This window comes from Euleptes europaea, chromosome 15, assembly GCF_029931775.1.
Source record: "Euleptes europaea isolate rEulEur1 chromosome 15, rEulEur1.hap1, whole genome shotgun sequence".
NCBI lineage: Eukaryota > Metazoa > Chordata > Lepidosauria > Squamata > Sphaerodactylidae > Euleptes > Euleptes europaea.
In genome coordinates, this window is record NC_079326.1 from 48,145,695 (window position 1) to 48,161,598 (window position 15,904).

Sequence of the window (15,904 nt, forward strand, 5' to 3'; positions counted from 1 at the left end):
AGCTTTCAAAACCTATTCAACAAATCCTGTATCTTGTTGTAATGAAAAATAATCATATATCTAGTTAGGGAGCTGGAGGTCTCCTGCTATTACAACTAATCTCCAGCCAATAGAAAAAAATGGGGAAAAATGGCCGCTTTGGCAATTGGACTCTATGGCATTGGAGTCCCTCCCCTCCCCAAACCCTGCCCTCCTCTGGTTCCGCCCCAAAAATCTCCAGGTATTTTCTAACCCAGGGCTGGCAACCCTACATCTAGTAGTCAAGTATGCCCCCTATAAGGATAAAAAAATCTGTAAGGGTGGGGGGCTTATAAGATTAAGGAAGAGGTTTCTGGGAACCTGGGGGTATCCTCAGGTTTGCAGGAAAATCCTTAATTTTTTTTTTAATAAGAGAAGTTTAAAAAGAACAGGACCAGCTATGTCTGCACATGCAAAGGCGTCACCACAGGGAACCTTGATGATACTGGATGCCGTTTTAGGTTGTCTGGGCAACCCAGCATAGCACCAAGACCTCCAACCCAGATTATGCTGGGGAGAATCATATGGGCCATTTATGCTTGGTAATTTACAGCGCGTTCCAGGGTGAAGTGCCCCGCATATTTTTTTTTTAATTTCTTTACGCTGAACCGTCATTCCAGTCGTCACTGCGAAGCCGCCGCATATCTGCTTCACGTTTCTTATGAGCCCCTTCAATGCAGCCTTTTGTATTTGCTCCGCCCCCACATCAAAGCATTTTCTGAAGGAAGCACATAGAATCACAGCCGCGGCTTAGCTATGCTATCGACCATTGCTAATGGCTATGCAAACGAAGGAACGAAGGAGCAGGCGAGTGGGGGGGTGGCATTTGTTTGACTTTCTCCTCTTGCATCGGGACCGTAAATAGTCATTTTAAAGGGTGGATTTAAAAAAGCAGCTCTGAGCGAGCATCAAAATCGACCCTGCATAAATGGCCATGGAGAATTTAGGGCCCTCGCTAATGCTTTGGGTGAGCCACTGAGCACCTGATGCTTGGAAGAGGGCAAAGCCGATCCATGGAAGCACAACGTGAGGCAGAGTTTTTTGCATTGTGTCATGCTGGAAACAACCACAACAAAGAGGAGGTGGTAAATGGGGGGGGAGAGAAGCAGGGATCAAAGAGAGCAAGCAAAGGCAGAATCAGCATGGGGAAGCGAGGAAAGAGTTTGATTCGGTTTCCTCCGCGGGTCCTCACAAGTCTCCCTGCTGTATCATCTAATTAGACAAAAGATAGACGAGGAAATTGCAGTGAGGAAACTTAAGCCAGGATCCCAAGAGCTGTAGAACTTCTTCCAGGTTCCCAAGGAGGCTTGAGTGTTCCTGTCAAACAGCTGTACCCCTCCCCATTCAGGCAGAACGTTTTTGAAACCGAGGGGCCTTTCAAATTGGAGTCAGCTGTCAAAAAGAGAAATGTCAATGTTCCCCCGGGCTAGCACAAACCCCTCTGCTTGAGCCTAAACAGCTTTCAATCCCATATGTCATTTCTATTTTGGGAGCAACAGCAGTGTCTAGCTACAGGTCCAGAGCTTGTTTTGCTGCACAGGGAAAGAAATTCAAGGACAGGGAAATGAGTGGGGGGGGGACGGACTAATTCAGGTTCACTCTGGGAGTCAGTGGGAAGGCTGACCCTGTGAATCCTTTGTCATAGTTCCAGATGGCCATCTTCTATCACAAAAAGACAGAGGGTCTAGAAAATCTTAACCCTAGAAAATCTCAAACTGTGCAAAATCTACAATTGAAATAAATAGTATAAAGCAATGGCCAGTCTTATCAGTATGCTGGCATTATGATCCCTGATGAAAGAACTCAGGGTTCGTCTTCGGTCTTCTGTGCAGTCCCACATTGGGGACTGCGCACGCGCAGGCCAGCCATCGGAAGATTCTCATAGCTTCTTAGGTCAACGATAGGGGGCGCCGACCGCTCCGCGCATGCGCACGCTTTCCCGCCAAAGCGACGCCACGTCGGAGGTCGGCGCCCCCTATCCCTCAGTTCTTTCTTTGCCGCCTGTAAGGAAGGTTCTTCAAAGCTTCGCTCTTCATCTTTTGCCTAGTGAAATCGTGAGTCTTTTCGACGTTAATTATTCTTGCCGCGGCTGCGGTAATGGCGCAAACCGCCTTGTTTAAGAGATGCTCTCAATGCAACTCAAAAATGTCAAAGACTGATGACCATACCCTGTGTGTCCTGTGTTTGGGGGAAGGACACAAGGTGGGCTCCTGCAAGATTTGCGTGCAGTTCACGCCAACGGCTCGCTCCAATAGAGCTGCACGTCTGCAGGCTGCATTATATAAAAAAGCCCTTACCTGCTCTGATTTGCCGGCTACGCCTCAATCGGCCGCGCGAGAGCACTCATCCAGGGCCGAGTCTGTCGGTTCCGTCCGTTCGGTTCCAGCCTCGGGCTCGAAGAGGAAATCGTCTCGGTCCCCTGAGGCTAAGCAGAAGAGGTCGGCATCGGAACCGACGCATAAGAAGATTTCGTCGGAACCGGTGCATAAGAAAGCAAAAGCTAAGGCCAAGCACTTGGAAGGTCATAGCGGGGAGGGACGCGGTCCCAAGATTTCCCAATCCTCGGCTCCGAAGTCCTCGGTTTCGACAGCGGCTGCATCGGTTTTGATGGAAGGACTCTCGACACCTCCTCCTCCTCGGACACCCTCGCCCATTGTGGGGCTCGATTCCGAGTCGGAACTAGATCTCCCGGACCTCTCCATTGGGGACGTCCTTCAAATCGGGGGGGCAGATCCTCTGGCTCCGACGCAAGTGGCTTCAGCTTCGGTTCCGGGTCCTTCGGTTCCGACTCCACAACCTCCGCAACCTTGGTGGCCTCCACAATGGCCATCTCAACACCCCCAGTGGCCTGCTGCGGTATCACAGCAACAGTGGCCGACTTATGGGATGTACCCGCAGTGGTTCCCTCCTCAGTATCCGGCGGGCCCTTGGCCTCCAGCGCCTACCCAGCCCCCTACTCAACCCTCTGCTCCTCGGAGAGAGCCGCAGTTCTCAGGTCACGACAGTGACACCGACTCAGAGCAAGGATCTAGGTCATATTACTCGGAGTTAGGCTCTGACACTTACTCCAGTCATTCCCCGCTGGATGATATGGTGGGAGAGGCCTCTACATCCTCACCCACGGATGATGCCCGGTCATTCTCTGACCAGATGCTGAGAATGGCTAATGCGCTGGAGATCACCATTCGCCCTTCCATTCCCAAGCCTAAGGAGAAGATCCTCTCGGCATTGTATTCAGAGTCTCCTACCACAGTTGCTTTCCCGATACTCTCGGACTTCATGGATATGGCGAAAAAGATTTGGGAAAAGCCGTCATCCATTCCGTGTACTGCTCGCAAGGTGGAGAACCTATATAGGGTTCAGCCTGAGAACTGTGAGTTTTTGTTTTCTCACCCTGCACCTTCCTCCTTGATTACAGCAGAGGTGCAATCCAAACACCGTCAGGGAGGGCAATCATCACCTGTCGACAAGGATAGTCGTAAGATCGATGCTCTCAGCAGGAAGGCTTACTCGGCCGATGCCTTAATTTTTCGGATCAGCAACTACCAAGCGGTGATGGCTGCTTACCATCTTTTTCTGTGGAACAGGATGTGTACTTTCATTGATCACTTACCTGAAGAAGAGAAATCTTTAGCGAGGATAGTGGCGTCGGAAGGGTCCAAACTTGCCAAACACCAGATGAATGCTGGAAGGCACACTGCAGATTGCTCGGCAAGGAGTATGGCAGCGTCGATTGCCCTTCGGCGTTTCTCCTGGCTGCGCTCCACGAATTTAGCTCCTGAAACAAGGAATAGAATCGAGGACTTACCATTTGATGGGTTAACTCTCTTCTCCACTGCCACTGATGAAACCTTAGAAAATCTGAAGAAGCAAAAACAAACGGCAAGGTACATGGGTGTAACTGCTCCTCCCTCTGTGCCTTATTACAGACAGCGCTTCCCTTATAGGGATAATTTTCGCCGTAACCGCTTCCAGAGGCAAGCTCCCGCGGGGTCTTACGGCCAGCAGCAGCACCAACAACAGGGTCGCACCTACCAGGGATACCAACAAGCCAATAGGCGCAGGTCTGGCAGGAATCGGGCCTATCAACAGCGCTCACAATCACCGCAGAAACAGGGCCCTAAGCCAGCTTTCTGACTGAGGGAGAATGACCAGGCTAATGTGGTTAGATTCGGGGATAGGTTGGTCCCTTACCTACTTGCCTGGGAGAGTATTACCAGTGATACATGGGTCCTCTCCATTATTCAGTACGGTTATCGCTTAGAGTTTAGGTTCATTCCCAGTTTAGGTCCTCCCCCTAGAACATCTGCGTCGGTACACCCCAGTTTGGTTTCGTCACTCACCGACCTGGTCCAGAAGGGTGCGGTTGATCAGTTCCCCATGGACACTGTTGGACCTGGTTTCTACTCTAGACTTTTTGCAATCCCCAAGAAGGATGGTGGTCTTAGACCTATTTTAGACCTCCGTCAGTTAAATAAGTTCCTAGTTAAACAGAAGTTCCGCATGCTTACCCTTGTTAATGTATTAACCTTATTAAAACCTGGTTGGTGTTTTATTGTTATTGATCTCAAGGATGCTTATTTTCATTTATCAATTTACCCTGAGCATAGAAAGTTCCTTCGTTTTGTGGCCGGAGATGCGGTTTATCAATACCGAGTCCTCCCGTTTGGGTTATCCACAGCCCCTAGGGTGTTCACCAAATGCATGGCGGTGGTGGTATCTTACCTCCGTACCCAGGGCTGTACCGTGTTTCCTTATCTGGATGACTGGCTCCTTACTGCCCCTACGGAGGAAGAGCTGGTAAGGAACAGGGACCTAACTCTCAGCCTTTTGGTGAGTCTGGGGTTGATGTTAAATGTGCAGAAATCAGTCTTAACCCCCTCTTATTCGGTCCAGTTTATTGGAATGCGGTTACATTCCCGGCAAGGTAAGGCTTTTTTGCCGGACGATCGGCTAATACAACTCAGGTGCTTGGTAACTGCAGCACAATCAAAACGTTTTCGTTCTGCCCATTTTATCCAGACACTCTTGGGCAAGATGGCTTCTACGACTGCAGTGGTACCCTTTGCCAAATTGAACATGAGACCCCTTCAGAATTGGTTTGTGCGGGTATTCGACCCCCGAGCTGACTCTCAGTTTATGAAGTTGTCTATACCGAGGTCTCTGTTACGATCCCTCAATTGGTGGGATTCGCGACATAATCTGAGTCAGGGCATGCCCTTTGGAATTCCCTCACACACTAAGGTGGTAACAACTGATGCATCTAATTCGGGTTGGGGGGCCCATTGTGACGGCACTTCCGCACAAGGAGTCTGGTCCTCTGCTGAAACGTCTTTCCATATTAATTTATTGGAACTGAGGGCAATTCGCTATGCTCTTATGTCATTTGCAGATCTGCTCCGCAACGAAAGTGTGCTTGTACAGACAGACAACACAACTGCAATGCACTACTTGAACAGGCAGGGAGGCACGGTCTCTGTGTCTCTCTGCCGGGAAGCAGCCAGAGTATGGAAATGGGCTATAGCCAACAAGGTGTCTCTTCGGGCTATTCACATAGCAGGCGTCTGCAACTCTCTGGCCGATACGTTGAGCAGGGTTTTCGTACCACGGTACGAGTGGTCCCTCAATTGGACGTACCTGCATCCAATTTTTCAACAGTGGGGATTTCCTGTGCTAGACTTATTCGCAACATCGGACAATGCCAAAGCCCCTCTTTTCTGTTCAAGAGCGGGGATCGATCCCGCCTCTCTGGGGGATGCTTTCCTACTTCCTTGGGACAAGGGCCTTCACTACGCTTTCCCGCCACTACCTTTGATGGTGAAGGTCCTGGACAAAATACAAAAGTCTCAGACCCACTGCATCCTTATTGCCCCGTTTTGGCCAAGACAAGTCTGGTTCTCCCTATTGTATCGGATGGCGGAGGGCAGGATGGTCCAATTACCGCCTGCCAAGGACCTATTGCTAGCCGGGATGGTTCCTCACCCAGAACCACACAGAATGTGCCTGACAGCTTGGCTCCTGTTCCCCCCGAGTTAAGTCTGTCTGATAGAGTACTGGCAGTGGTCCTGAATTGTAGGAAACCATCCACTAGGGCCTCCTACTCTTCTAAGTGGGAGCGTTTTTCCAAATGGTCCCTAGATAAAGGTGTTCCACCTCACTCGTGTCCTTTGCCTGCTGTGTTGGAATATTTGCTGTCACTAAAGGATGATGGCCTCAGCGTATCCTCTGTTAAAGTTCATTTAGCGGCCTTATCGGCTTTTCATGTCTGGATTGATGGTGTCTCTCTGTTTTCACATCATACATCCAAGATGTTTATGAAGGGGTTATGTAATTTATTTCCCCCTGTAGTTAAGCCTGTGTCTCAATGGTCATTGTCTCTGGTTTTATCCCAGTTAATGTTGCCCCCGTTTGAGCCCTTGCATTCTGCATCTATGGCTCATTTATCACAGAAGGTTTCCTTTCTAGTTGCGATCACGTCTGCTAGAAGGGTGGGGGAACTGGCAGCATTGAGTTCAGTACCTCCGTTTGTACAGTTTTATCCAAATAGAGTGGTCCTTAGACCTAGTTTGAACTTTAAACCTAAGGTGGTGTCCAAGTTTCACTTGTCCCAGTCTGTTTCCTTACCTGTGTTTTTCCCTAACCCACTGTCTGATGCTGAAAATTTTAAAGGAAGCCCAGGTAAGGACCACTGGCAAATACTCTACCCTGGGAAATCCCCAGATTATTTATTCCCTTACAGAGGTCCAAATTTGACTACCATCCTTCTCTGTATGTCGCCTTACCCTCTGTATGTGAGCCCTGCCAACCTATTTTTCCTGTTTAACTTCCTCACAACTCCAACTGGCCTTCATGTTAGTGTGCCCAAACATCTTTCCATCTGAAATCCTTTGGAGCGGATTCAAGAACACCCCTGCCTGTAATTGGACTTGCCCATGTTCGCAGAACTAGCCAGAGACATGTGCTGCTCTATTGTGTCTATTATGAGTCTTTACGGGAAGTTCATATTGAACCGCTGATAAAAGATATTTCATATCTCTCCACAAAAGACAAAAGTGACTTTCCTTTTGGCTGACCAGCGCTCTTGTACCTCGGAGAAGGTAGCAAAGTTTCTTCTAGCTGCCATGAGAATTCTAGGAACTAAGCATAACTTACCTGGTGGCTACCATGAATTAATTTTATTTACTTGTTGTATATTTTATTTATTGGATATCCTTTTATATGATTGCTATTGCAACCAATATGCTGATAAAGTTATTGATTGATGGACTGATGTCAGCATAATGATTTCCTCCATGTGTTTCTCAACATTTAGGCAACGTTTTAATTGGTGTGTTGTCTTGTCTTTACATCATGTCAGGATATTGCTAAATGTAACGAAGAGTCCTTGAAAGAAAGAAGTTTCCCAAATGGACCTGGTTGCTCCCTATTAAAACCTTCTCATTTGGGGTACTCCGATAACGAGTCTTTGGAGCCCACCTCCACTTCTCCTGAAAGGAGTCAGCTTTTAGACCCACAGACTGGTCTATTCAGCGGGGCCTCACAATCGCTGGAGATCACCCCAAGGACAGAACCCTTCCAGAGTGCCGAGCCTGAAGCTGACCAATATCAAATTCATGGGGTGAGAAGTCTTCTTCTAACGCCTGAAATAAGCCACCCCCATCAAGGTCAGGTCACAAGCCCTTGTTCTCCTGCTGCACAAGAGCCACCTCTTAGCGAGAAGCGCATGGAGGAGGAAGAGGAGGAGGAAGAACTGCAACAGTTGATGCTGAAGTTGAAAGATGCCCTCTCCCTCCAGGTGCAACCAGGTAAGAGTCCCCAGAGATGCCTCGGGCACCATAGAGCTTCATTTGATAATACCTATATTCCACACCTGTGTTGCTCTGGGATACAAGAGCTCATAAAAAGAGGATCTCTAAGCATGGGCAGAATGCCTTCCAGCCAGGACATCATGCTGTTGGGATTAGAGGACAGGATCTCCAAGTCAGAGAGAAGTCTTCCAGCTTCCTTTCTAACAGCCACTGGCATATTTCTAGTCTGAGGATATTTTCTCTTGGTATAAATGTATGTGTGTGTTAAGTGCTGTCAAGTTGCTTCTGAATTATGGTGACCCTATGAATTAATGACTTCCAAAATGTCCTCTCATTAACAGCCTTGCTCAGGTCTTGCAAACCAAGGGGCGTGGCTTCCTTTACAGAGTCAATCCATCTCATGTTTGCTCTTCCTCTTCTCCTGCTGCTTTTAACTCTTCCTAGCATTCAGGGCCTTTTATGCAGGGACGTTTCCCCGCGAATACCCCCGCCGACTGCTTTAGGGCTTCCTTTTGATTACACATGCCCACATTTTCCAGATTCTGGCTAAAACAGAATGGGCTTCCATGGAAGAATTTTCCCACTGTGTGCTGTTACACCTCTTATTAGTAAGTGCTATTATAAATAACAGTGTAGAATTTTATCGTACATGATCATATGATTAACACCAAAACATACAAAATAAATCAAAATTGTACACAGAACATCAAAATACAATCAATTGGGAAGAAGTACTTCTTGGACGTTTGTATTTTGATGTTCTGTGTACAATTTTGATTTATTTTGTATGTTTTGGTGTTAATCATATATTCATGTATGATAAAAATTCTACGTTGTTATTTATAATAGCACTTACTGGTGTGATTACCTATACTGATTTTGTGAGTTGTATTTCTGGTATAGAGGTGTTATTTCATATTTGGTTACACCTCTTATTTCAGAGTAATCCTCGGCGGTAAGTGATCTAGAGCGAGTGGTCTTAATGTTAAATATTACACATGTTCACACCCTTTGGGTTTCCCTAAGCCATTTTCAATCAGGAGCCTGTTTCATTCCTACTGCCCAAGTTTATGGTGCATAGAGGCCATTTCTTTGATATCCGCAACATAGCAAATAATTTTACAACCACAGCTTGGTACAGAACTGAAACTGCAGTGATACAAGTTGAAAGGCAGCCTGTCTGCTGGAAGGTCTGTTGACTCTACCCATTCTTTTCCCCCTTTCCTTTCAGGCCAATTGTCTTCTCTCAAGGAGGAATTGCTCTCAGCAGCTGAGCATGTTTCCAAGTCTTTCTCAGGTCTTGTCGGCCAAGTATGTTCGCCAGCTAGGAAATGTCAGGGGGTCAGCACTGCTCCTTCCCTGCCTCATCGCCCAGGGTAAAGAAGCCGTATAACAGTCACACTCAAACATAATTCAAGTATTAGTCTAGAATTAATCGATGCTGACTGCCGAAGCACCACACTGGCTTACAGAGAGCTCTGTTATTAGTCGCCAGTCTCTCTGCAGTGGGTTTCTGGTTTCTTCAATAGAGCAGCATTAATCATTCACATTTTATGATTGATTTTAAATACTTCTAGTACAAAAGGAGTAGGTCCCAATATCCTCAGGATCCATCAAGCCAAAGTTAAGGACGTTGCCCTCATCCTGTTGAATTCAGCTTGTTGCTTTGGCTAGAGGGCTGGACTTTGACCAGAGAGACCCGTGTTGAGGCCTTTACTCAGCCTTGAAGCTTGCTGGATGCTCTTGAGAACCAGCGTGGTGTGGTGGTTAGGAGCAGTGGACTCTAATCTGAAGAACCAGGTTCAATTCCCCTCTCCTCCGCATGAGTGGCAGACCCTAATCTGGTAAACCAGGTTAGTTTCCCCACCCCTACACATGAAGCCTGCTGGGTGACCTTGGGCTAGTCACAGTTCTTTCCAAACTCAGCCCCACCTACCTCACAAGGTGTCTGTTGTGGGGAGAAATAAGGAAGGCAATTGTAAGCCGGTTTGAGTCTCCTTAAAGGTGGAGAAAATTGGGGTATAAAATTATTATTATTATTGAGACAGTCATCCGTTCTCAGCCCAGCCTACTTCACAGGGCTGTTGTGAGGCTCAAATGGGTGAAAGAAGAACTATGGATGTCCTCCTGAGCTCCTGGGAGGAACAGGGGTATAAAAAAATAGGACTGACCAACAGAACTAAGTGCACGCTTAAATTTTTGTGACTGAAATCATTTTGATGTGCTTATTTTTGCCTTGAACCTGTTTGTTGTTCTTAAATCTATGTGCAAGTTTTAAGTCATGCAGTAAGGCTGATTTCCCCAAACAATTAATACTGTTGGTTTTAAACCAATTATTTAATATTGTTTGAAATTGTTTGTTGTTTTTAAAAAATGTGCTCAGAAACTGAACGTACAAAATATTTTCACATTTAGAATATTGCACAGATTAACTGTTTAATCAACCCACCAGATGTTTTTTAAAAAAACCTTTACGGTGAATTAAATAATATTTTTGAATACATTTTGTGTGTCCTGTTAATTTTAAACAGGTACATTCGCCTGATGTCACAAAGCTCTGACCTGGATGGCACAAACTAGCTTGATTTTGTCAGTTCTTAGAAGCTAAGCTGGATTGGCCCTGGTTAGTACTTGAATGGAAGACCACCAAGGAACTCCGGGGTCACTACGCAGAGGCAATGGCAAACCACCTATGTCCGTCTCTTACCTTGGAAACCTCATGAGTGTTAAAGGGGTATTTCGGCTTTATTTCCGGGTATACCAAACAAAATTCAGGTCCATTATAGTCTATGGGGATTTTTTTGGAAGCTCCTGTGGGGACATTTTTAGAGGTAGAGTCACCAAATTTGCAGCGTGACTGCACGGGACTCTCCTTAGATGGACGCCAAAGTTTGGTGAACATTGAGACAGGGGGTCCAATTTTATGGGTCTGCAAAGGGGTCACCCCCATCCTCCAGGCATTTGCGAGCCGGGCTGTCCATTGGTTTTCAGGTTTAGAAGTTCAGCGTTGCTGAGGACTGGTGTAAAGAGCAGATTGGCAGGCTGGCACCTCAAAGTCTGGGGGCTCCCTTCATATCTGGGGTGCATAGCATGATGTTAATGCAAATTAACTTCCAAACACAGGAAAATGGCTTAAATGCAAGAAAAATAACGCACGGAAAACATTTCTTTGATGGCAAATGACATCCTGTGAACAGTCCTTTATTACATCAAAAATCTGATTTCAAGAGATAGTCACAGTGCGGGGAAACAAAGCCTCTACTAGGGGCGACCTTCAGTTTGAGAGTAGGTTTCCGGGGTGGTGGTGATATTGGAACCAGCCGAAGTCATGACCAAGGCAGCTCTTGTGAAGGAGATTGCTCATCTGCACGGGTGAGGAGTCTTCTTCAAAAGCCCAATAAGTAGCTGTAGATGCGTCCGTTTTTTAGTTGGAGGGTATATCCTTCTGGACGGGACTGGGTCTTTTAAAGTGACCCTTCCAGACTATTTTGTTCTGACCAAGCTTGCTCCAATTACAGGACCCCTACCTCAAAAGAGGCCCTAATAAAACCAATCAAAGATAGAAAAATGGGAAAAAGCAAAGAGCCGTGCATCTGAGTAAAGGCAAATTAATAGCTGAAACCCGAAAAAGCCAAATATCTATTCGGCTTTTTTGGGAATTGCCTATTTGGCTTCAGGCAGATTCCCAGGTTTTGGGAAACAGCTAAGTTCGGGTTTATTTTCGGTTCGGGTATATCGATACGCACAACTCTATTGCTGGCTTAAAGTAAGATCAAAGCATGAAAACAATGGTAGATGGCGGAACTGAGTTAGCCTTCTTCACCTGGAAGAGTGTTTCAATCCAGCCTTTGAACCAGTTTTGTACAGAATTTACCTCAAAATAGAAATCTGGTTTTAGCATCTCAAAGGATTGTGGTTTTTTTAAAACAAAATCTTTATTGGATCAAAAGGATGAACTGCCTCACTTGCGTCATGGAAAGCTGCAGATTACTGTGATTTGACAGGACTTCCTTTCAACAGCAGTTAAGTCTGTTAATGAAGTGCCTTCTGAATTTCGGTCTAGATTTTCATCGGTCCCACAATCCTCTTCACCTGGGCGATGCAGTCCTGTAGAGGGTGACTCCATTCTAAGTCCCTGGGCTCAGGGTGGACTAACTCTGCTTAGGATCACATCATAGTCAAAGTGGTTTAGACTCCATGTGCGCAGGGAAAAGCAGACTTCCAAATCTTCCCACCCATATCTAGCTGCATTTCCCCTACCCATCGCCACTGGAGAGCTTTGTGCTATTTTTTTTTTACAAAAACTGCCCCCAAAAGCCATAAGTGGAAATGGCATGAGGGGATGGGGAGGGAAAACTAAAGAATTGCCCAGTATGGACTCTGGTGCCAAGGCATTTGCAGAGATAAGCAACGAGTGATTAAAATGTGGAATTCACTGCCTGAGGATGTTGTGATGGCCACAGCCATAGACAGTTTTAAAAGGGGATTAGGCAGATTCATGGAGGAGAGGTCAATCAGTGGCTACTAGCCATGGTGACTAAAGGGAACCTCCACATTCAGAGGCAGTCAACCTCTGAATCCCAGTGCCAGGAGGCAACATCAGGGAAAGGCCTTGGCCTCTATGCCCTGTTGTTGGAACTGCAGAGGAACTGGCTGGAGACTGTTTTTCTTTCTTTAATGAGTCTGCTTGAATGACCAATTGGTCTTAAGCAGAACCACACTAAAGCACAATGGCCAAAATATTTAATATATTCCCTTTATCCTTTAAAATAGGCAGTATATATAAATAAAAATTTTACAATCTTTACCATCTCCAAGTTATTTGTTATTTAAAATTTTTCAGGAAGGGTGAGTGCCTTCTTTCCATTATCAAATGACTCAACCAGTCTCTGTCTATCAACCTCAAAAAATTGACAATAAAAAAGTGACTTCTTGTACCTGAACTGCCAGATCCACAAGGGCAAATCCTATTGGGAAATGGAATTTTACTAAATCTGCCCTTCAACTCAGGTGATGGCAGAGAATTCAATTGGGCTATAGAATCATAGAGTTGGAAGAGGCCATCTAGTCCAACCCCCCTGCTCAATGCAGGATCAGCCTACAGCATTTCTGACAAGTGCTTGTCCAGCCTCTGCTTAAAGATTGCCTGTGAGAGGATTGACTCTATAAAGGAAGCCACAGCCCTCAGTTTGCAAGTTCTGAGCAAGGCTGTCAAAGATAGGATATTCTGGAGGACACTGATTCATAGGGTCGCCATGAGTCGGAAGTGACTTGATGGCACTTAACACACACCATATGGGGGCAGCCTTAGTCTCTCCATCCCGATTCGTCCAATAGAACTTACAGATGCAGAAACAACAACTTGACCAGCTGCTTATGAACCATGCACTTTATTGAACAGAATTCCTGGGCTTCTGGCTTGAAAACAAGAAGCAGCAAAACCCATTCACCCCCGACCACCAGCCTGCAGTTTTTAAAATTACCCGAGGTCATAATCCAGTAATGAGTGGCTCCAACTAAGTCCCCTTGAAAGGAATGGAAGTTGCTGAAAACATCAGTCCTGCTAATTTCCGTGGGATTTAATTTTGCAGCTGAATATTTGCCAGATCCAAAGAGTACAGGCATTCTCTTCTCAAAGCTATAAAGGCAATTCAAACTACAAAACAAAACCAAAAAAGTCACTGGGAATAGCATTATTGAAAGAAAGGAAAAAAGGAAACAACGGGACAATCCTAGACTTGTTCATTTCTTCTTCATTCTTAGCTGCCCAGCAATTCTTCTGAGTAAAGCAGACTCACTCCTGTGCGCTTGGATGCTTATTAGATCTTTGTTCCGTTCTTTCTTCTCTGCTACAGGAATCACCTGAATTTGTGAAAAAATCCCTAGATGTTGGAGGAAAAAGCAACATGAAAACATATTTCTGATGTACCTGGGCATTTAGTTCTCCTGAAGTGATCAGTTTTGCTTCAGAGTTAATTTGGTGTTAAAACAAATCTTAATAGATCCCTGGGACAGCTAAATTATTAAGACCGTGGGTATACTTCCAACTGAAGTGATCAGATGGCATATATAGGCGCATGCATGAAGATGCTACAATTTGCCTACAAATTCATAGTGTGGGCAAAGTTTCCCCATTCCATTCTTGCCACATGTACAAGCTCACACTGTTGTATTCTGCTTTCTTTCATTTTGAGTACTTTCTGCTTTCTACTTCTGTACTCCCAATCTCTAATTTGAATGAGAATTCCCATTTCACTCATTAGTATTCATTGAAAGAGTGGAGAAAAAAGGCTTTCCGGTTGTGAACGTAACAGTCTTGTTAATGGGTGTTGAGGTGGCTAAGTCTATGTGAAGTGACTTTGAGCACGTGCCCTAAGATCACTTCCTAAACAGATTTGGAACTGTGCCATTGTGATACACTCAGGTGTGACTGCTCAAAGCACCACTAAAGCCACCATTCAGTAACCTATTCACTGAGCAACCAATGAAATCTAGGTAAGTATGGATGCAAAATGGCTGGAAACACAATTAAGGGACCCTGTTGAAAGTTTGTCTCTGATTACGAAGGCATCGAAAGACTTCAGCTATACTTTCAGCTCTTCCTCTGTGCGCCGGCGTGGCCCTAAGTGTTCTTTTAATATCCTCACACCTCAGAGCCAAAGTAGACATTGCATAGGGTTGCCTACTATTATAACTGATCTCCAGGTGATAGAGAACTCCAGCCACCACCTGGAGGTTGGCAACCCTAGTTCTAATCAATATCCCCCCCAGCATTTTATATGGTCATGCAGAATAGTTTTAAAAAACTGCTACTCAGTCCAGTAAAACACAATGGACATAATGCCCCAGCATTTATTTGACATGTGTTCTGTTTCAGACAAATGAAAGCAGCACAACTCCTGCAATTGAAGGGGTTAGTTGAGGGATTTCTAATCAACCTGTCAACGAGCAACCATCTGATGGACATGCCAACACCAATCATTCACCTGTCCCTATTTTGATCATAGAATCATAGAGCTGGAAGGGGCCATACAGGCCATCTAGTCCAACCCCCTGCTCAATGCAGGATCAGCCTAGAGCATCCCTGACAAGTGCTTGTCCAGCCTCTGCTTAAAGATCACATGGACCCTTTGATGCTTGCATTGGTTGAAATGTACATAGTCGTCAGCATCTATTGAGCTGGAAAAACACTACCCAGATATTTAAAATAGTGTCACATGACAGCACGTAATTCAGCTAGTTGCAACTAAGTTCCCCAGAAAGCTGTGGAATAGGCTTAAATGGGGCTAATTGTGTGGCCTCGTGGTTTTAACGGAACCTACAACCTGTTATCTAACTTGGAGTTAACTCACACCGATTCGGGTTTCACTTACTTCCCGGCAAATGGGCTTAGAATTGCCACCTCTGGGACCCTTTCTGACATTGCTATTAGGACCATCTGTAATACGCAGCTTTCCTGTGCCCTTCCACCCTAGTCCACATGGGACTAGAGTTCCTATGACTGAGCTCCTTCCCATGACAGCGTCCCCTTTTCTAGCAACTAGAGAAATTCTGACATGGGAAGGAGGGTAGGCCTGGACTCTGTCCACGTGATAATGATCTTCCTACATCAAGTAAACATCATATGCACCATTGTACGCAATAAAAACAGTGCCTACAGAATAATCGCCTTGCTTACTCCTTGTGATCCAGGATGGGAGAACTGCAATTTGTGGCCGACCTTCATCCAGCTGCCTTTTCCCTAGGCCATGGGTCCTGGAAAGTACACATTCCACATAGATATCCCAGAAGAGCTGCGCCAGATCCCAGAACAGCGCCCCGTGCTTCAAATTGTCAGACGACTTCAAGAAGAGCATGAAATCCCAAAAGCCTCCAACAGAGTCTGAAATGGGGGGCTTCCTCATCTCCAGCAAGGTGGTCGATGAGGATTCCCAGCACTGGGGGTCAGCTCGGCCGAGAGCCAGGGGGTCGATCTGGCTATGGCAAAAGAAAGGCATCATGTACAACACACCCAGAACAAAAAGAGAGCCTGTGAATCTCATGTTGCTGCGTGTCTTCCTGGAAATCCCAGAATCCAT

The 15,904-nt window shown here is 45.9% G+C and overlaps 1 protein-coding gene across 1 annotated transcript; it reads right to left on the reverse strand.

The window, feature by feature from the left end:
• Nucleotides 1–13,568: 13,568 nt before the first annotated feature.
• On the reverse strand, nt 13,569–15,904 carry FAM237A (family with sequence similarity 237 member A). The gene is made up of 2 exons (XM_056861635.1): nt 15,505–15,904; nt 13,569–13,708 (listed from the first exon to the last, which is right to left on the reverse strand). Exons 1-2 carry the CDS (start codon nt 15,902–15,904, stop codon nt 13,569–13,571), a joined length of 540 nt encoding a protein of 179 aa, XP_056717613.1.